General features: G+C 34.9%; 1 protein-coding gene across 2 annotated transcripts; it reads right to left on the bottom strand.

Annotated features, from left to right (window-relative positions):
- Nucleotides 1-1,631: 1,631 nt before the first annotated feature.
- LOC132166998 (alpha-1,3-mannosyl-glycoprotein 2-beta-N-acetylglucosaminyltransferase) lies at nt 1,632-8,527 on the bottom strand. 2 transcript variants are annotated; one of them, XM_059577884.1, is made up of 19 exons: nt 8,207-8,527; nt 8,005-8,055; nt 7,799-7,886; nt 7,200-7,262; nt 6,200-6,228; nt 6,027-6,103; nt 5,881-5,926; nt 5,677-5,739; nt 5,181-5,247; nt 5,047-5,115; nt 4,859-4,928; nt 4,675-4,736; nt 4,450-4,540; nt 4,259-4,352; nt 3,567-3,629; nt 3,430-3,468; nt 3,167-3,337; nt 2,274-2,401; nt 1,632-1,979 (listed from the first exon to the last, which is right to left on the bottom strand). In XM_059577884.1, the coding sequence occupies exons 1-18, from the start codon at nt 8,273-8,275 to the stop codon at nt 2,285-2,287; spliced, it is 1,329 nt and encodes a 442-aa protein (XP_059433867.1). In that variant the 5' UTR covers nt 8,276-8,527; the 3' UTR covers nt 1,632-1,979; nt 2,274-2,284. The 2 variants fall into 2 exon arrangements, with proteins under 2 accessions (XP_059433867.1, XP_059433866.1); XM_059577883.1 differs by having other exon boundaries at nt 6,194-6,228; nt 8,207-8,526.
- Between the last annotated feature and the right edge of the window lie 13,336 nt (nt 8,528-21,863).

The following is a 21,863-nucleotide window of genomic DNA, read 5'->3' on the forward strand; positions in this document are numbered from 1 at the left end:
TCATATAATGACATAAAGGAACATAAGAGTGACTTCTAGAATTACCCTAATATTGCACTTAAGCCATTTTGAAACTTAGGATTGTAACATTACATTAACCCGATGATAACCCTTTCTCTTTTACATTCAAACTCATATTCGACGTGGAACTTGAAATTGCACTTAAGTCATATGGAACAATTAAGATTGTTACATAATCCGAAATCGAAAATCATATTCTATATTTCGTAACTCCTAAAAGGATTTTGGTTTAAGTGTTGCAAAAAAAAAAAAAAAAAAAACTACATGAGACATTCAGTCCTTTTTTTAACCAATTAGATTTAATTTCAAGTTTTCCATCAAAAAGAGAAAGATGGTGAAACTAAATCTACACCTTTGAAAGAACTACAAATTTTTTTTTTTTTTTTTTTTTTTTACTGCCCCTAATCCAAACCCCTCTTGAAAAACATTTCAAGAGTTCTCAATTATCCTTAATAGAAGATTGCTAAGAATAATAAAAAATAATCCTCTATTTCAATAAAACTTGGGGCTTCATTTAAAACTTACAAAGGTAAACAGACCATCGATTTAATGCGAATTTGATTAAAGAATTTGATCAAAGAATGTGAACTTGAGGCTTCATTAAAGGATGTCACTACTTTATCTTTACACTTTCTTGTACATAAATGGTTCATTAGGGTTTTGATCAAAACTTTTTTATGGGCAATTAGTCACCATCCATCAACAATTAAAATTACATACTCATTTAGCGGTAATAGGATGCTCTCCATTTCACTTAAAACGAAAAAGAATTCATTTCATGATGTATTTTTGTTTTGTTATATTTAACGGTACATATGATGACACGTTATTTAATGCAGCAATATATTCACCATGTGGCATCATGTATGCCATTAGATGCAATAAAAATAAAAGGAAAAAGTACACATACGGACATACCCTTCTCATACTACAACTCTATTGTCAATGTCCCCTCTCAAACTACCAATTGTGTCAATCTCCGCCCTAACCCCCTAATGCCAACAAAAAGATAAAAATAACCCTAAAAAGTTTTAATAAGACAAAAATATCTTTATAAATTAGAAAAAAACAAAAAGTGAAAAAAAAAATTAAAAAGTAATTTATTTTATATATATATATATATATATATATATATATTATAAAAAAAATCTTATAAATTGTTTTTTTTTCCTTTCATTTTTTCATTTTTTTTTTTTAAAAAAAGATTTTTCTATATATTTTTTTAATTAATTTTTTTAAAAAAATATTATAAATTCCCATTTTCTATTTTTTCTATATTTAAAAAAAAAAAATTAAAACATATCCTTATAAATTGGTTTTTCTTTTTTCTTTTTAAAATTTTTACTCTTTTTTTTTTTTTTAATTTTATAAATGATTTGAAGAGTTCTTCAATTTTATGAAGGGTATTTTTTTTCCTTAGAAACGACATTCACATTTTATTGGTAGTTTAAGAGGCACATTGACACAATTGATAGTTTGGAAAAACATTGACAATTGAGTGATAATTTGAAGGAACATATGTACTTTTTCCAAAATAAAATCTAAAATGACATAACAAGATATTCAACGATAAAAGAAAATCTAAACCTAGTTTGAAATGAAGAGGATAATGATCAATCAAAGAAACTAGAGGGATTAATCAAGATTGAAAAGTTTACAAAAAGTCATGGAATCTTCTTGCCCATATTAAGACCATCTTGCATATGTCTACACTTCTTGAGAATACCCTCTTTGAAGAGCACAAAATCTGGTGTCTGCTACATTTAGTAGTTAAAATGTGACGATTACAGAGGTTGATATCGCTGCTGAGAAACTCAGCCTGTGAACTCGGGGCCAGATCCCTTAGTGTAAATTGTACTGATGATCTAAAATTGTATGAATGACCCGTCCGCTTCAAAAATAGTTATTTTGCCAGAACCACGGTGTCTACCAATAAATATATACTCTCCTCGTAAACTCTGTCCATTAAAACGAGAGACAATCAAATCACTCAAAACTATTTTCATTTTTATATCACATCAAAATACTTTTTTTTTTAAAAAAAAAAAATGCACTCTCCAAAAAGCATTAAAAAACGGAGCCAGTTCTTTATGTCAATGAATTAACGAGAACTTTTCGACGTTGGCACCAAAATGAAATTCAAGTTAAATAAATCATCACGAACTTCCTTTCTATTTTGTTTCAACAATTTTAAGTAACAAAATTCATGATGGTTATTTACAAACTATAATATATAGTGCTCAATAACTAACCTGTCTCTGCATCAAGCACCTTCAATCCCAAGCTGGTTGAGGGAATTTGGACCAACGAGGAATACACGCCGTGAGGTCTGGAATCGGAAAACAACTACTCCTTTATATGCTGTCCTCGGTATACCATCCTGGAAAATAAGGAAAAGCAAGAATAACTGAGGTCTACTTTTTTATGAAAATGCTGGACAAAATCAGTTTCAAATAAAGATTTTACAAGCACATTTGCAACACAAAAAGCAAAGTGGCCATATCATTAAATAATTCAGATTCTTTATGGCTGTAAATGTGCTAGCACAAGTATAGCAGTGTGTGCGTGTGTGTGTGTGAGAGAGAGAGAGAGAGAGAGATCAGTTCAACATTTTTATTATTTTCTTATGTCAACCTGAAACAACACCACAATTACAGGTACTTAATTGAACATAAAATCATAACCAATTAAAAAAAAAAAAAAAAAAAAATCAAACGAAAGACCTTGAACATAAAGTCAAAAAACTATGTCAGAATATGACTAAAAAGATCTGTACATAAAGGAAAGCTCTACCACTCAATCATAAGAAAGCCAAAAGAGGGTTTTAAAAACAATATTGAATAGCGAGCTGTTTCACCACATGGAAAACACTGGGATTCAAATTTGCAAGAAAACGGAAACCAGGTGACATTATCCGCCTAATTGAAATATACAATTATTTAGCCAGCTAGATAACCTGAATTATCTTCAACTGCTATACTGAAAGCTCTAGCACTTGGATAGGTTTAAAATATGCTCTATGCTGAAGAAACAAACGTCATTTAATGTGCCATCCACCATATTCCAATAAAACCAAACACTTTACTCCTAATATTAGTGTAAACAAAAGGAAAGGGAAAGGTACACAATAACATTCAGGAATTACCTTCCACTCTTCAAAAATTCCAAACTGGCGTGCAATGAGCTCAAAGTCAAATTGGTTGGTGTATTGTATACGTACATCGCCATCTATATTATATGCCTTTAAAACAACATCAGTTCCTTCGATAGATTTAGCTTTTTCCAAAATGTTGGCAAAGAACTTCATAAACTTGTCCTGGAGATTGAAAGAGATTTTTATTCTCCATAAATGTAATGAACGCTGCAGTCACTTGTAAAAATAAAAATAAAAAAGAGGATATATTTTACCTCCATCAGATAGCTTAAATCCATTGACTTCCAATCAACCTTTTGGAAAGAAAAAGAGAAGCAAAGTTCAAATTGAAAATGTGAAAGACAAATGCACTAAATCAAACAAGAAGTGTCAGAGAGAAATTGTCACTTACCTGGACGTCATTCATCTTAATTGGCTCAAGATATTGTTTGAAGAACTGCCCCAGACTAGAACCCTACAAAAAATCACATAAATGCTTCACATAATCACATAAACGTTTCACATATCCTTGGTGATTAAAGACAGCTGCATGCACTCATAGGTTTACTTTAATCACCAAGTTAAGTAACAAATATCCCTCGAACGAACAAAAGCTTCACAACATTAAGCATCAACCTTAAAGTGTCACTTCAAAATTTTGAAAATGGGTGATTTTAAAATGAAGCTTCACAACTAGCATGTAGCCCATAAAAAGATTTGCTGGGGTGATAGAATAAGAGCACTGTCTGTACCTATCCAGCATTAAGGTTTCCAAGTACATTTTGAAAATAATTTATTTTCCTTTGGGCAGAAAGGGGTTGAATTGTCCAATCTAAACACAAACATTTAATTCACTAAGTTCACTTTCCATGTATATTTGATGTTGCAAGGAAATAACTTTTACTTTAGAAGAGGATTTGGTTGCATGATTGATAAAATTAAACTATTTCGCTGCATAATACGCACACAAATATATCACTAAATGTTCAACAAGTAAACATACCAATCTATGCTTGCAGAGTAAGTAAACCTGAGGTTAGGAATGATGATAACCAAGATATATAGATAGAGAGAAATTCTTAACACTTCGATCATTGTACATACATGCTCTCCAAAATTATATGTTCTGCAAACTTCTGGGCGAATAAACTGTCGACCTTTGTGATTCTCTTTCAACCTCAACCAGTCATCCCAGTAAGTAAGGTTTTGTTAAAGACAACGTTAAAAACAGATGCAACAAGATGCATGGATACTTGGGTCTAAGCACAAAAAATACACTAAACCAACAAGGATATGCCTTCGGCCATTTTGGAGACAGCTCATCCCATATAGATCTAGCCAGCATCCACCCAAGTCCAGGAAAGAAATCTGAGCGATAGAGTGCATCTGCAGAGCACATCAGATAGCAGAGAAGGGAACAAATGCTACATAAAAATTCTGTTTCAGAAAATCATCAAAATCTTAATAGCTATATAATGCATGAACAATACTAAAAGGGAAGAAATTTTGAAAGAGCTTACAAGGATCATGCACAAATTGCTTTTGCCCATTGTCATTCCATGAGGAAACAGCCATAATGGACCTACCATGGTTCAATATCAAAAAAAAAAAAAAAAAGAAGAGATCAAATCTCCCAGAATTTGCTATAACTCGTATATAATGATATCCAACATATAAGAGGTTTAGTTCTCCCAGAAGCCATACTTATCCTTGTCAAGGAGAGCTGCTGCAGCCTCAAAGTAATCAAAAAAGTCTGGGGCAATTTCCATATCATCTGTGTTCAGGGATATTCTTTATCAATCTACACATTTTCCATAAACTCAAAAAGGCATGACAAAAACATGAAAAAAATGAAAAATGAAGAAGAAAAAACTAAAGCAAGATCATTTCACCTTCAAGTATGATCACACGGCTGAAGTTACGCTTGTAGAACAATTCATCCAGTGCCCATTTGTAATGACCTAGAGAAAGGAAGTACATAAGCTACAAAGTTTATAGAATTCATAAAAGAAGGAAATATCCTTACTAGCAATTTTGTAGTACGCAATCAACTCTCCAGGAGATTCAGTTTGCACTGGTTCAGAATCCAAGTGCTGCAATGAAATGAAGTCAGTCTTCAAGGTAAGCTGTATTCACTTTAAAGTTAAGGTTATTCTTAAGGATATACGTTGACGACCGAACATTAAAATCACTTTCTAATTAAATTTATTTCAACTAAAGCCAACTCTTTGTCCAGCATATTAAGTTGTGTTGCAGTCATTTACAAACACACCAACAAAATAAATAATTCAAAGATATATATTATATACGGGATGGTTTAAAAACATCTACAAGATAGACAGTTGCAGGAAATCCCTCCTGTTCGTATGAAAACCAGTTTGGACAGCACAAACAAGTCCAACTTTTTTACTTGAAATATATCCAAACCAGTGTGCATAACGAATTTAATAGAGAAACCAAAATCATTGATCTATCCAGTAGTACTTGACCATGAAAAACAAAGTCACAATGGTTTCGTTTACCTGCATATATGTTAGCTGATCGTAACTCAAAGCCTTGCTTTTAACATCTGGATGTGATCCATCCTGAGAGAAAGTAAAAGCCACCATGTTAAGCTGTTTAGTCTCATCTAAATCTTGGCGAAAGTAATATATATGGATTAATCATGCCCATAAGACAAATCTAAATTTCAGACAAAGCAAAAAGAAGCCTGCAAATGTAAGTACCTGGGATACAAAAACAGGATACTTCATAGCAACAGGACTTTGATACCTGGAAAACGGAGAATATTGCCAGAGGTCAGCTAAAAATGTTTAAACTTCAGCAAAAAGCACAAAAAATATGGAACACATGCTGCAAAACTAAAACATACTTTAGAACAGACTTAATTGTCCTCTCCAGATAATCAGCACGACTGCAAGCCATAATCACCACTGCTGCCACTGGTACCTAATAAGTTTGGCAGAAAAACTTGTTACAAGTAAAAGCTATGACTTAAGAGAAGAAGGAAAGTTACAAAGCATCCTATTCAATCTGAACCTGTACTTTGTCAGTCAGTCTCTGTAGGCCTTTCGCTGAAAGTATAAACAAAAAAGGATGCTAAGTGCCTAGAATTGTGTCAAACATGCAATTCAATGTTAAATAAAAAATGACATAAAAGAAAAGTGCCTGAATGCAACAGCACAGAAATTTAATCAACAATTGGAAATACAAAAGTAAGAGAATCACCAAAAAAAGCCAATTAAAAAGAGAAAAGCTAAGGTCAATTGACCATAGGGCAGCAAAGGAAGTGAATACATACAATCCATATCACACAAGCATGAATAGAGAGTTTCCCAATGTCTCTCAAAAGTGAAAGCATAAAACCATGCATGTTATTTCAAAAAATGAGAATCTTTCTCCCAAATTACAGTGAAATTTGAAGAAAGAGAGAGAAGTCTCATAACCAAATGGAAGCAATGTTATCTGGCACAACAAAACAGGAGAGAAACCTTCCAAGATTCTCTTCTACATGCCCTCCACTTTTATTGAGATCCAAATGTAATACATTTAGGAGATTAATTTCCTAGAGTTTTCAATAAAAGAAATTGTTCTCCAGTATTTGGTTCAGAAAAGAAGAACAATCTTCTTATACCTCTTAATTGGTCTCAGAAGCTCTTATCATTCCAAATTAGCTGTTTTGAGATTTCTAACCTTTTTCCAGAAATTAAAGATTCATTTAAACCTTAGATATGTTTCAAAATGTAAACAACTAAACTATATTACTGATTTTATTCCATATGTCTGAGAAGTATTAGCTTTTTTTTATAAGTAGATTGACTTGTTTACATATTTTGATCATACAACCAGAACATAAACGCATGCATGCTATAAAAGCATATAGGCATCTTCCAAGAGTAAAAAGTAATCTATTAGTGACAGATATAAACAAAAATGTTTCAAAATAGCGATGGTTATTAGATGTTATGCACAGGGTAGGAGAAATATTAAGAGATTAAAACAACGGTAAAAGAGAGAGTTTATTGGAGTTTTGATAAAGACATACTTTCAAGTTCTTCAACAAGATCCCTCAGCTGTCCACACTCTTCTTCTCGGCGTTTCCTTTGTTCTAAAATAATAGCAATCTCAGAAGAATAAGTACCAATAGTATCTCTGTAGAGTTTTAATCCACCACTTAGAGAGAGACAGAGACAGAGACACAGAAAGAGTATTGAAGCAAATGGAACTTAATTTAGTCAGAACTACCACATATCAAATGGGTTCACTTTTTTTAACAAAGTAACAATATTGTGGATTATAGGGTTTACTTTTCCAAATAGAAACTAATAAAAGTAATATAATCTCGTGACTACAAAACAAGGTGCCATATACCACATTTATCATAGATATGTCATGGAATCATGCAAAATCAACTCCCACAATCATAGTGACCATATGGCACGAACCACAACTTGGGACACATTCGATGATCTAGACTAACCAATTGCTTGATAAAAGCTCTTATAGTAGTTGTCCAAACCAATGAGTTCCTATGCTTTCTTTCCCTCGCAGTTTATCCATCTCTCAATAATCCAAAGACACACACACTTCATTTAAAGCTATCTATAGCATATTACAAGAAGAGAGTGAACCAACCCAACCCACCTTCAAGGGCCAGAATTCGTTCTTGTTGCAAGCTAATTTGATCAATTAGCAATCGCGTTTGACTTGTACAATGGTCCTCTGCTTCAACCTGTCAAAAACAAATCAATAAGAAAGAAATGTCAAAAAAAAAAAAAAACAATAACAATAAGAGCAAAAACAATCACAATCACAGACACATAGACATGAAATACGCTTTAGACACATACCGCAGCAGCAAGACGATCCGCATACTTTGATTGCGTAGAGAACAGCCGCATCTACGCGAAACAAACAAATCAACCAAAAAATAAGAAACCAAAACAATGTGGTTGAATATAGCAACACAGCAATCAGTAACAACAAAACGAGCACAACTTCCTGCATGAATTTTCGTGTGAATTTCAGAAATTAGGGTTTTCGAGGGGTTACCTGGATGTAGATGAAGGCCACGGCTGCAACGAGGAGAAGAAACCGATAGTCGCACGCTACGTTTGCCATTTCTGATTTCTTCGACCACCAAAAAACAAAGGAAAAATTACATATATGTGTGAATTTTGAGATATTGAAGGGATGGATCTGCCAGAGATGAATATCAAAGAGATCAAATTTGAAGAATTTGTTGATTGAATCTGCGAGCGCGAATGGAAGCTCTCTGCAAATGCTTCGGGGCTATGGAAATGGTTTTTAAGGGGTTTTTGTATTCTCGTTTACTCAGACTGGGCTCAGAGTCAATTTACACGACTTTCTAGCGTGCGTGGTGCGCTACATTTTGGAGTAATTTTTTATACCCGTATTTTATATCGGTTTACACAATGTATTTTAGTTTACATTTTATATTAATTATTTCAAAAAAAAAAATCACTTAAACTACGTCGTATTATGTAAAATGCATTAATCAACGAGTATGTTACTCTTTCTCTTTTTTTTTTTTTGAAAGAAATACATTCTAATTTCATTGATAATAATCACGAGTATAAAGCTCTTAATCGCATAAGCACAAAGCCCTGAAATTGCAAATTATAGCCGAAGCTATAAGGATACAACATCACCTAAACCTCCGCTAACCTATGACTAGTTTTCAATTAAAATAACAGATCTGCATAATCCAGACCCAATCCAATGCATAAGTAGCGCAAATTCCTCCTCGACCCAAAAGCCAGGATGAAGTTCACGTCCACAACTCAAAGGTTTGGACTAAAATTCACATCCATGACCTAAAAGATCTGGACCAAAGTTCAGTTCATATCCAAGCAGATAGATCGAGTAGCCAAGCCTTATTACAAAACAGAAACAAGAAAAGCAAAATAAAACGTGGGCGAACCAAAGAGGCAGGGCCTTATTACAAGCAAATAACAGGAATGAAATGCATACAGGGAAAAAACAAGAACAAAGACAATACAAGGAAAATAAAACAAACGGGAACAGGCACATGCAGCGTAGATGCTGATTGTGCACTTGCCGGAAACCGACACCGGAAGGGAACGATGGAAGCTCGACGCGGTGGGGACGCGAAAAAAGCCTAAAACAGTGGACGGAGGGTGGCGAAACCGATCGCTAGCTGGCCGGAAAACCATCACAGCAGGGGACGTTGAAGCTCATCGCTGGAGGGGCACGAGGAAAGACCCAGCATCGGACGGTGGGCGGCAGAGCGGGCGGAGGAGATCGGCGGCAAACACAAAACAAAACTAGAGGGAGTTTGAAAGAAACCCCCAAAATTAGCACCCACACCAAGTGGCACACAAGCAAGGCTACAAGAACATCACACCAAAAACATAGCAAAAAAACAGAAAGGAAATGAGCAAAAAACAACCAGAGAGCCCCGCCAAGGACAAAAGCGGAACAAGGAGGAAGGGGCGGCAGAGAAAGGGTAGGGAGGAGGCAACCTGAGCTAGGGACATCAAGTAAACTACTAGCACTTGGTGCAAGGGCAAGTGAGGGGGATGAGGGAGGCAACAAACGGCCATCTCTCCTCCCCTCACCATGGGGGAGGGGGCTTACCTGAGGCTGCGGCGCTAGAGAAAAAGTAAGTTTTTTTCTTTCTTTCTATTCAACGAGTATGTTACTTTTGAATCCCATCAAATTGTTGGGAGTTAAAGTGTATGCAGTATATTTTTATTTTATATCACTTACTTGAAATACATTATGACATAAAATATACATTATGTCACTTAAAATATTCTTAACATAAAATATAAATGAGTATAGAGAGTAGTATTTGATAAGCGCCGAATGTTGCACATTCAAGTCTCTTAATCTACATATGTTAATTCCTTAGCATTGTTATTTGTTTGATTTTGTTTTGTTTTTGTGTTTCAGGTCTTATTTGACAAACTGTTGGAAATTGGGCTTAAAAGGACAACAATTTGAGCATTATGGATCTAGGATCGATTGCAGCACCCCTGGGATCGAGCGCACCTACGCTCGAGCGTTTGCGGCCAGGGATCGAGCGCAATGCGCTCGTGCGCACAAAAGCTAAGCTCGAGCGCACATAATCTCGGATCGAACGCACATGGGCGTACAGTGCACGGCAAGAATCCTTTTCCAGCTTGAGCTTGGTTTTTAGTCTCCCAATTGGACTAGGAGACTGACTTCCGATTTTCTGAGGAATTCTAGGGTTTTAGGGTTTTCCAAATCCCTATAAATAGGGCTCTAAACATTATAAACAGACACACCGCTTTCTAGAGTAAAAATTCAGTAAATTGTCTTTGGAGCTTAGAAGATCATGAGCGTCTAAACCCCTTCGTGGGGTGTTGATGTAACCCTATCCAATCACAATGGTTTGATTGTATTTAATTTCTAGTTTTTCAATTTATGCATATTGATTGTATAACTATGAGAATTGCTACCTTTTGACTCTGTTCTTAATTATTAAATGCAATTGTTCTTAAATTCCAAAATCAATATTTGTGAAATTCTTCTCTCGTCTTAGAAAGTATTTTACTTTTATTGAAATCAAATCATTCTTGTTTTATGTGATTATGAGGATGATGGTTATACAATAAGTTTAATTGACATATGATCAATAGGATTTGATAGGCCATGCCTAGGGAAGACGGATTGTACTACATCCTAGTTTAGTGTAATTTAGGTAGACAATCCGTGCCAACCGAAGATGGGTTACACTTATTCAATGATTGTATGTATCCTGTTAAAGAATTTAATAATTTATACCTAGGGAAGATGGGTCGTACCGCATCTTAGTGGTTAGGTGGACGATCCGTGCCAACCGAAGATAGATTATGCTTATTCTTTAATAAGGTAGTTTCTTATTTATTTATAATATGCATATAATGAATTTTTGGGATTAATTATGATTAGCCATTGTTGTGCGGATAGAGGTGAAGTCAATACCCTACACTCTCTCTCTTATTTTAAATCTCTTTTATATTCATGCACTTTAGTTTTAAAGAAAATCAAATCAAATATCTTTTTAATTAAGTTAATTTTAATCTTTCGTGTTTGACAATAAAACCTCTGCAGTCCTTGAGGTTCAACACCCTCAATATAGCTATATCCTACAGGATTCGTACTATTGCGAGTGGTAATTTTTATTATTGATATTTTTGGACACAAAAATACCACATCAATTTTTGGCGCCGTTGCCGGAGACTGCTTAACGGTTTTATTGTCAAAATTTAAGGATTGATTTTAGCTTAATAATTTATTTTTCTGCTAATTTTAATTCTGTTTGTGTTTTGTTTTTTTTTTATTTTAGAATTTGCAAACAGGTCCGTAAGCTTCCTTCTCTATGACTGCGATCGAGCACAGGTCGCGTACGATCAAGCGCACGGATGCACTGCAGCAGGAACCAAGCTAGCAGCGCTTGAGCCTCTCCTCGTGCGCTCGCACCCATCTGTGGCAGTACGCTCGAGCGCACCTTGTCGTGCGATCGAGCACACTTGCGGCAGCTTGCATCCAGAACCCTAAGTGCTATCTAAGGCCGTTTGTAAGCTTGTTTGTTCTCTGTTTTTTTTAGCTTCTTTTTTTTTTTTTTCTTCTATTCTTTTTAGATTTCTGTTTAGTTTATGAGAGGTCGTCGTTCTTTGTCTTTTCCATTAATTTCTTGTGACCTTGAAATTGAACACACCCTTAGACAAATTAGATCCCAAAAGAACTCTAATTTGCTATAACAGCGTTCCACTGAAACCATGGGGGATGGTAACCACGTAGCATTGCAAGATCACTATCTTCCTACCACTTACACTACTCCCAGATGTCTCCGGTTGCCGAAAATTACGGCAATCCATTATGAAATTAAGCCCAGCACTATACGAAGTTTACCTTCATTCCTAGGGCTTAGCACTGAAAATCCTTATGACTTCTTCAGTGATTTCGAAGCAATTTGTGATACCACTAAAATGAATGGATTCACTGAGGATACCCTAAGGATGCGTCTTTTTCCTTTCTCCCTCAAGGAAAAAGCCAAACATTGGTTCCAGTCCTTAACACCCAACTCTATCACTTCTTGGGCTCAATTGCAACAAGAATTTCTTAAGAAGTATTACCCCATAGGAATGACCAATGACACTAGGAGAGCCATCACTACCTTCTCCCAATATGAGGGAGAAGATTTCCATGAGACTTGAGATAGGCTACAGAGCTTGCTTAGATCATGTTCACACCACGCTGTCCCGAAATGACAGCTAGTGCAGTGTTTTTATGATGGCCTAACCGAGTCCAATAGAAAAATGGTGGATGCATCATGTAGGGGAACTTTCATGTTAAAAAGTGAAGATGAAGCATGGGCTATGTTTGAAAATTTGAGTAACAATTCTCTTCAACGGGTTTCCACCAAACGAAGGGCACCAGCACCTAAAGCACTCAAGACAGAGAGTTTGTATGAAGCATGCCATTCTCAAACATGGCCAACCAAGTAGTTGAGGCTATCACCGAGAAGCTAAACCAATGGATGACTACTAGTTTTGCTCCTCATACTACCCACATGCACACACCACATGAATCTTGCTCATTTTGTTCAAGTTCTATGCATCATGTAAATAACTGCCGTCTTGCTGAAAATTTTACTAATGTTGGTAATGAGAAGGTTAATGCAGCTTTCTCCTGACCGGGTAATGATCCATATTCCAATACTTACAACCCCGGGTGGAGAAATCATCCAAATTTCTCGTGGAAGAATTTAAATTCGGGCAACTCAGCCTCAGGGCCACATAATCAAGCTCAATCCAACAGGCAGCCCTACCAACCTCATTCCACTTACCGGCTTCCACAGCAGCACTACCAGTCTCCCTCAGAGTCTAATTTTGAGGATCGGATGCTAAAAGCAATGAGTGAGCTGACCAACGAGATAAAGTAGTCAGTCAAGGCTCAAGAGGAGATAGTAAACTCACATACCCAATCTATTGCCAAGCTGGAAGCTCAAGTCGAACAACTTCCCAACACCCTCAACAAAAGGGACGAAGGAAAGCTTACAAGTCAGCCAGTGGTAAATCCTAAGGGGCACTACATGGTAGATGATAACACTTCATACTATCAGCAAGTTCAGGCTATCACCACATTGCGAAGCGGAAGAATAGTTGACAATCATGTGGAGGAGAAGAAGGATGAGCAAAATGAGACCCCACAGAATCTGCATCAGGACAAGGGTAAACAAGTAAGCATCGAGGCATCTTCATCATCTGCCTCCACTCCTAAGGTACCATATGAGCCTAAGGCCCCCTTCCCAGAACGTCTCAAGGCACCCTCCCACTTCGAGAAACAAGGAGAGAAGTTACAAGACATAATGGAAACCTTCAAGCAGGTTCAAATCAACATCCTACTCCTTGATGCCATCAAGCAAATTCCAGCTTATGCAAAATTTCTCAAGGACTTGTGCACTCAAAAGAGAAAGAATCAGAAGCACATTCCTAAGAAGGTCATTCTCACCAAGCAAGTAAGCTCTCTGATTCAGCATAACACTCCTCCAAAGTTCAAAGACCTTAGAGCGCCTACAATTTCATGCATCATCGAAAACACTGAGATTGAGAGAGCTCTCCTCGACTTAGGAGCTAGTGTTAATTTGCTTACATACTCGGTATATCAGAAACTAGGCCTAGGGGAATTGAAACCGACAAGTACTGTCTTGCAATTGGCTGACCGCTCGATCAAGAAACCCCGCGGGATTGTGGAAGATGTCATTATCAAGGTGGACAAGTTCTACTATCCAGTTGACTTTATAGTTCTGGACACAGAACCGGTCCCAAATCCAGAGAAGCATATTCCTGTCATCCTTGGGCGTCCTTTCATCGCCACAGCCAATGCATGCATTAATTGCCGGACCGGAGTAATGAAGATCTCTTTTGGGAATATGAAGATCAGATTGAACATCTTCAATGCCTTCCAGAATGCGCCTGATCAAAATGCATGTTTCTTCTTGGATGACATTGGAGAAACTGTTGAAGACCCACCTCCTGATCCTCTATCTGAAGTTCCATCATGGAGCAACCCTTCGGAGCCTATGCCTCTCACTTCAAGTATTTCACCACCTGATGACAATCCCACATGGGACATATTTCATTCAGAGGTTGCTGAAGTGGATTTCATTAGGGTGAAATTTTTTTTGGCAAATTTCTTGGCTACCCCAGTTTTTGAGAACTCCCATAGAGACAAGAGGTTGATCATGAAACTAGTTCAAAACAAACACCCTGAACATTGCCATGGGGAGCATCAAGACCTATTAGCTGGGAGAAGCAGTTTCGGGATGTTAAGAAGAATCCTCTTCCTTGTGGAGTGCTACATGATCATAAAGAAGAAGGGATGGAAGAGCTTAATTGGACTTCTGAAGGATCGAGGTAAGATCCTTCGGGACTCGAACTTACATTGAGAAATACCTCATAGGATCAAGCGCAGGTCTTGTGCGCTCGACTCCTCATTCCACCAAGGTACATGATCTCCATCCAGGTTTATTTTATCCATTGTTGCTTCATTCTTTGTTTATCTTTTTACAACAATGTGTGCACTTGATTGGTATTTGGTTGGAGTATCACTTTATTTTCAGGACATGTGTTTTTGCATTCAAGTTTGGGGGTATGATATGCCTCCATCTGCTCATTCAGGTATTTCTGTGCTCTTGATCTTATTCTTTAGTTCTATACATACATTGGGGACAATGTATGATTCAAGTTGGGGGTATGGAAAAACAAAACACAATCCATTATTATTGTTATGTCATTCTTAAGCATATGGTTGAGCTTTGATTTTGGTTTGAAATTCATTGGTAGGCTTAAAGTTGAGAACACATGATCATATGACTTAGGAATTTTAGGTCTTGTTACTTACTTTTGGCAACGTGAGATGCTTCTTGTTTCAATTTAAATCTATCTTGAGCACACTAGCACATATCTGTGAGGTATCAATTTTGAGATCAATTATGTTTGTTTTCAATATCTTGAATTATGTTGGGTGGCATATTGGGTGAATAACTTTGGCATGCTAAAAAAACAAAAAAAAAAAAAAATCAAGTTTGAATTTTTCGCTGAGTAACCGGACCTCTTGCCTCATTAAGCAGTGAGTGTTCGCGTCAAAAAGTGAAATTTTTGGGTTGATTAATAAAATGGCTAGCTTAGCTTCGTAGCCTTTTTGACTCGAGTTAATAAGTCCTTAGGGGTGTCTTTACACCTAGTGCCCTAAAGCCATCTGGTTTGGGAGACATTGGCCTAACACTCGATACATGGGTCAACTAGAAAGCTTAAAGGAGCTAAGCATTGCAAAGCTTACAAAAAAAAAAAAAAAAAAAAAAAAAGAGAAAAAAAATGTATGCCATGGTTGTTTCATTTGATATGAAGTCCAATAAATTTTGAGATGTTGATTCATTCATATTGGAATTATTTTGAAACCTCATGATTATGTGTTAGTTCACTTTGCACTAATTGAAATTTGTGTATCTCAATCTGCCATTTGTAAGTGATTTGACTTGTAAATTCCTTGGAATTTTGAAGATGGGGTTTATAATTTTAAGCTTGCTAATGAACGAGAACCATTATTTTTGTGATGCTTTATCCTTTTGAATGACATAATGATGACAATGTTTGTGGGTATCATTCTTGAAAAATCCTCACGAGACTTCACTCGTCCTCTAGGGAATTCCTAGGGGTTTAAAAGGCTTGTTGCATATGCTAAATGCAACCGTACATCCCACGAAAGCTGGATTTATCTTTTTGTTTTCAATTTATTTTCTGTTTTATATTGCTAAGGGACTAGCAATATGTAAGTTGGGGGGGTGTGATAAGCACCGAATGTTGCACATTCAAGCTCCTTAATCTACATATGTTAATTCCTTAGCATTGTTATTTGTTTGATTTTGTTTTGTTTTTGTGTTTCAAGTCTTATTTGACAAACCATTGGAAATTGGGCTTAAAAGGACAACAATTTGAGCATTCTGGATCTAGGATCGATCGCAGCACCCCTGGGATCGAGCGCACCTACGCTGGAGCGTCTGCGGCCAGGGATCGAGCGTACTACGCTCGAGTGCACATAATCTTGGATCGAGAGCACACGGGCGTACAATGCACAACAAGAATCATTTTCCAGCTTGGGCTTGGTTTTCAGTCTCCCAATTGGACTAGGAGACTGACTTCCGATTTTCTGAGGAATTCTAGGGTTTTAGGATTTTCCAAATCCCTATAAATAGGGCTCTAAACATTGTAAACAGACACACTCCTTTCTAGAGTAAAAAATCAGTAAATTGTCTTTGGAGCTTAGAAGATCATGAGCAGCTAAACCCCTTCATGAGGTGTTGATGTAACCCTATTCAAGCACAATGGTTTGATTGTATTTAATTTCTAGTTTTTCAATTTATGCATATTGATTGTATAACTATGAGAATTGCTACCTTTTGACTCTGTTCTTAATTATTAAATGCAATTGTTCTTAAATTCCAAAATCAATATTTGTGAAATTCTTCTCTCGTCTTAGAAAGTATTTTACTTTTATTGAAATCAAATCATTCTTATTTTCTGTGATTATGATGATGATGGTTATACAATAGGTTTAATTGACATATGATCAATAGGATTTGATAGGCCATGCCTACAGAAGACGGATTGTACTACACCCTAGTTTAGTGTAATTTAGGTAGACAGTCTGTTTCAACCGAAGATGGGTTACACTTATTCATTGATTGTATGTATCCTGTTAAAGAATTTAATAATTTATACCTAGGGAAGACGGGTTGTACCACATCCTAGTGGTTAGGTGGACGATCTGTGCCAACCGAAGATAGATTATGCTTATTCTTTAATAAGGTAGTTTCTTGTTTATTTATAATATGCATAGAATGAATTTTTGGGATTAATTATGATTAGCCATTGTTGTGCGGATAGAGGTAAAGTCAATGCCCTACACTCTCTCTCTTATTTTAAATCTCTTTTATTTTCATGCACTTTAGTTTTAAAGAAAATCAAATCAAATATCTTTTTAATTAAGTTAATTTTAATCTTTCGAGTTTGATAATAAAATCCCTGCAGTCCTTGAAGTTCGACACCCTCAATATAGCCCTATCCTACAGGATTCATACTATTGCGAGTGGTAATTTTTATTATTGATATTTTTGGACACAAAAATACCACATCAGTATTACTTTCGATAAATATAATAGAATAACATATTCTCATATATATATATATATATATATATATATATAATATCAAAATTAGTTTGTTAATTTCATTGGTTTAGAGAACTGATCTTTTTTTAAGGTTTAAATACTATTCCAGTACCTATGGTTTGCACCAAAATTAAATAGCCGCTAGGTTTTAAAAAATATTACAAATGGTACAAGTGGTAAGCCAATAAATCCACTTGGTACCTCTATTAAGATTCTATTAAGTTTTTTAACGAAACACTTCGTCACTCTTATACGTGGGCGCCACATGGCTTGGTACCTGGGTTTTTGGATGCCACGTCAGATTTTATTTATTTTTATTTTTTTAAATTTTTTTTTAAAAAAATGCTAGGATGGCCGAACCACCCCATAGGGGGTAGCTGGTATCTACATATGTTACGGACTTAATTGCTCAAGCACCGTAGCATGTAAAATATAAATAAGAGTAGTTCGAGGAACCCTAATGCCTCACAAATCAACTCAAGGCTGAATAATATTAATCTTTGCTTAATTTCATTAATAAACTTGGCCTCTTTGAATAGAGACTTACAAAACATAGTAGATATAAAATTTATAAATGACTAATAGCAATAAACTACTTCTAATAATCACATGTTATCTTAACAAATAGCCTTCTCTCTAGAATTTTTCTTTTTTCTTCTTCTAGACAACACTAAGAAGAACTTCAAGAGGAGAGAAGTTCTACATCTAGAACTTCCCTCCTCTCCTTTCACAGTAGTAGTGCACGGTGTCTTCTCTGTAGGCTCCATCGGTCTCCGTTTATGGTGGGTTACTTTAGATCTAGTTTGTAGATCTAGATCTAGATCTAGTCTCTTCAACCTTAAATCTGATCGTCTTCTTTGGCCAAGGCGTGTCTTCCGAATGGATGTCTACGATGCCGTGCTCCTCCGCTGCTGCTAATGGGGTTTTTGTGTTTTGTTTTTTATTTTTTTTGTTTGTCCTAACCTTCGACTTGAGGATGGATTTGTTATCCTAGCCTTCGGATTGAGGATATAGTAGATCGATGTGGGGACTTAACTCTCACGATCGAATTTTTAGTTTCTAGTTTTTTTTTTTTTTTTGTATTTGGGTTACCCATGTCCTAGATCTAGTATACACGAAGCAGATATGTTCCTTAAATATAATGATACATGGGTTGGCAGAAGTTTGAAGTCATTTTTATGACTTTGTAACCTTCATAGCTTTTGGTTATGATTTTTCAGAGATGTATGCTCATGTAATTTCATAAAAAAAAATAAAAAATTTTAAAAAAATGTTATCTCTAATGATAACATATTATATCTAATATTTAAATTCTAAATCTAATTCTAAAGTTATCAATAAAGATAACTTATTATCTCTAAGTATTTTAATTATAAAATACCTATATTATTAGACTCGTAACAACATACATCTAAGAGCATCTTCAACAGTGTAGCTAAATTGGAGATATTAGCTACATTTAGCTATTTTTGCCATTTTTTTTGCTCCAACGGAATAGCTTCATATTAGCTATTATACTTTAACTGCTACAGTGAATAGCTTCATATTGCTATTCACTGTAGCACACTAGATTGTTGAATATAATATTATTTTCACATTATTTTCTTTCTCTTCTCTCTTCTCTGTTCATTAATTTATAATACAAATTCAAGTATTTTGAATCACTAAAAACTCCCCAAAAAAAATTGCAGAGCTGGCCATGGGGGGTTTGGGTTGAGAGGGAATAGTTGGTCATGGGAGGTTTGGGTTTGAGTTGAGAGGGAAGAGTGAGAGAGAGAGAGAGAGAGAGAGAGAAAAGTTAAAAAAAAAAAGAAAAAAAAGAAAGATTAAAAAATAATATTTTTTTAAAAAAAGGGATTGATTTAAAGTATCTGTTAGAGTTGGTATTAAAAAATGAGTAGCTAAAATAGAGAATTGTGTTTTTTGACTAGGTAGAATACTTCTTACTGCTGGAGATATACTTTCATCCGACCCAATATTTTAACAGCATGTCATGTCAAATTAATCATAAACTAACACGTCTCACTTGCCTTATTATTATTATTTTTTTGACATGTCCGCACAAGAGGGGGAGAGGGATTCGAACTAGTGACTTCCGCTAATAATAGAAAAAATTAATCATAAACTCACATGCCTTATTTAATAATAGAAAAAAGTATGCAAACCACACTCAAACTACTACTACATTGTGAATAATCCCCTCTAAACTACCAATTGTGTCAATGCCCACCATAAACTAATAAAAAAATGTTAATGTGCCTTGTGAAGCTAGCAAAAAAAACACAAATAACCTACAAATTTCAATAAGACAAAAAGATCCTTATAAATTTGAACCAAAAAATAAAAAATAAAACTAAAAACTAAAAAAAGAGAAGCAATATATATATATATATAATTAAAACCAAGTACCAACCTCATTTGGCCAAGGGGGTTTTCATTTTCTTCCTTTTCTTTTTTTAAAAAATACAATTAAAAAGTATTTTTGTCATTGAGAGATATTGACACAATTGGTAGGTTGATGGGACATTAACAAATTAACAATAATGTAGTAGTTTGAGGAGGTATATACACTTTTCTCTTCGTATTATTTAAAAAAAAATTCAAAAAAATTAAAATTGGCTCCAAGCTCCAATCACACCCTCTTATGGCCACCCAGGTGAAACACCCGCAAATAACCAAATGGGAGTGACCGAAACCACCCCTATCCATCTGGCGGTGCCTCGGCCACTCTTAATTAGCAAGGGGTGGTTTCACCCATATGGTCGGTTTGGGAGTGACTAAACCACCCCCAGGACATTGGAAGTGGTTCGGCAGCCCAAAATGGGAAAAAAAAAAATTAATATTTTAATTTATTATTACTATTAGGGTTAATTATCTTTTTAATACCTAGGTTTGCATGTTTTTATTTTATTCCCACTTGGGTTTCAAATCCTATTACAAATGGTACATGACTTACGGGAAAAAACCAACATAATACCTTTGTCACATTCTGTTACACGTGTCATCACATACAAATGACACATGTAATTAAAAAGTAAAAACAATTAAAAAACCGAACCCTAAAAAAAAAAAAAAAATTGAAAAAATATGAGGTGGCTCTAGCACCCCATTTTGGCCAATGGGGGCGGCCAGCCATCCCCTTTTTGGCTTGGGAGTGGCCGAACCACCCCCAATGGCCAAAATGGGGGTGGCTGATATGGCCAAAATGGGCCACCCCATAATTTTTAATATTTTTGTTTTTAAGGTTTAGTTTTTTAATTATTTTTGTTAATTTTAAATTTTTAGGACGGTTGCATTCATATTTGTTATCCCAAACTAATGCATTCGTATGTGCATTAGTTTGGGCTAACATATATATTAAATTAGTCTTTTCTCTTAAGTCATGTACAATTTTTGATAGGATTTGAAACGCAGGTAAAAAAATAAAATAAAATGTGAAAAAACATAAATACTAAAAAGATAATTAAGCCTTAATATTAATAAGCAATGTGAGACATATTTTAAGTTCTAAATGACATGGAGGTGGATTACCATTAATTTTATAAATAAGACATGGACCAAAGTACCATCGGCATTTATTGATGTACAAATGTATCTTCTGTGATAGTTTTTTTGAAACCGAGGAGTCTAATAGTCTATTTGATAATCAGTCTTACCATATCTACCAAAAAAGTCATTAACCTTAAAATAAAACCAACTACACCACATCAGACGCATTATTCTCTCTCTCTCTCTCTCTCTCTCTCTCTCACACACACACACACATATATATTTTTTTACATGTCCACATAAGAGAAGGAGGAAGAGATTTATACTAGTGACCTCACCACATCAGACCTATTATTCACACACACACACACACACATATATATATAGGGTAAAGTCCACATACCCCCCTCAAACTACCACCCAATTGACAATGTTCCCCCCAAACTTTCAATTGTGACAATGTCCCCTCCAAACTACCAAAACATTGTCAATGTTCCCCCTCAAGACTAGCAATAAGACAAAAATGCCCCTATACATTTCTCAATAAAACAAAAATACCCCTATAAATTCAAAAAAAAAATTGATTTTTTTTAAAAATGAAAAATTTTAATTTAAAAATAATATTTTAAAAAAAAAAACAATTTTTTTAAAACAAAAATTTTTATTATTATTTTTAAACGGAAATTTTTATTTAAAAAAAAGAAAACTATTTTTTTATTTAGTTTTAAAAAACAAAAAATTTCATTTTATTAAACGAAAAATTTTATTTTTTTTAAACGTAAATTTTTATTTAAATAAAATTATAAAACTAAAAACTAAAATTTTCAATTTAAAAAAAAAAAAAAAAATTGAATTTTTTTAAAATTTTTTCTTATAAAATTGATTTAAAAAAAAAAAAAATTGGCCAACGATTGGATTTTTTTTTTTTTGGTTAGTTTTAGGGTTTTTCTAAAAGTTTTAGTTTTAGTTTTAGTTTTTTTTTTTTAATTTTAATTT

Source organism: Corylus avellana, chromosome ca1 (assembly GCF_901000735.1).
Source record: "Corylus avellana chromosome ca1, CavTom2PMs-1.0".
Classification (NCBI taxonomy): Eukaryota; Viridiplantae; Streptophyta; class Magnoliopsida; order Fagales; family Betulaceae; genus Corylus; species Corylus avellana.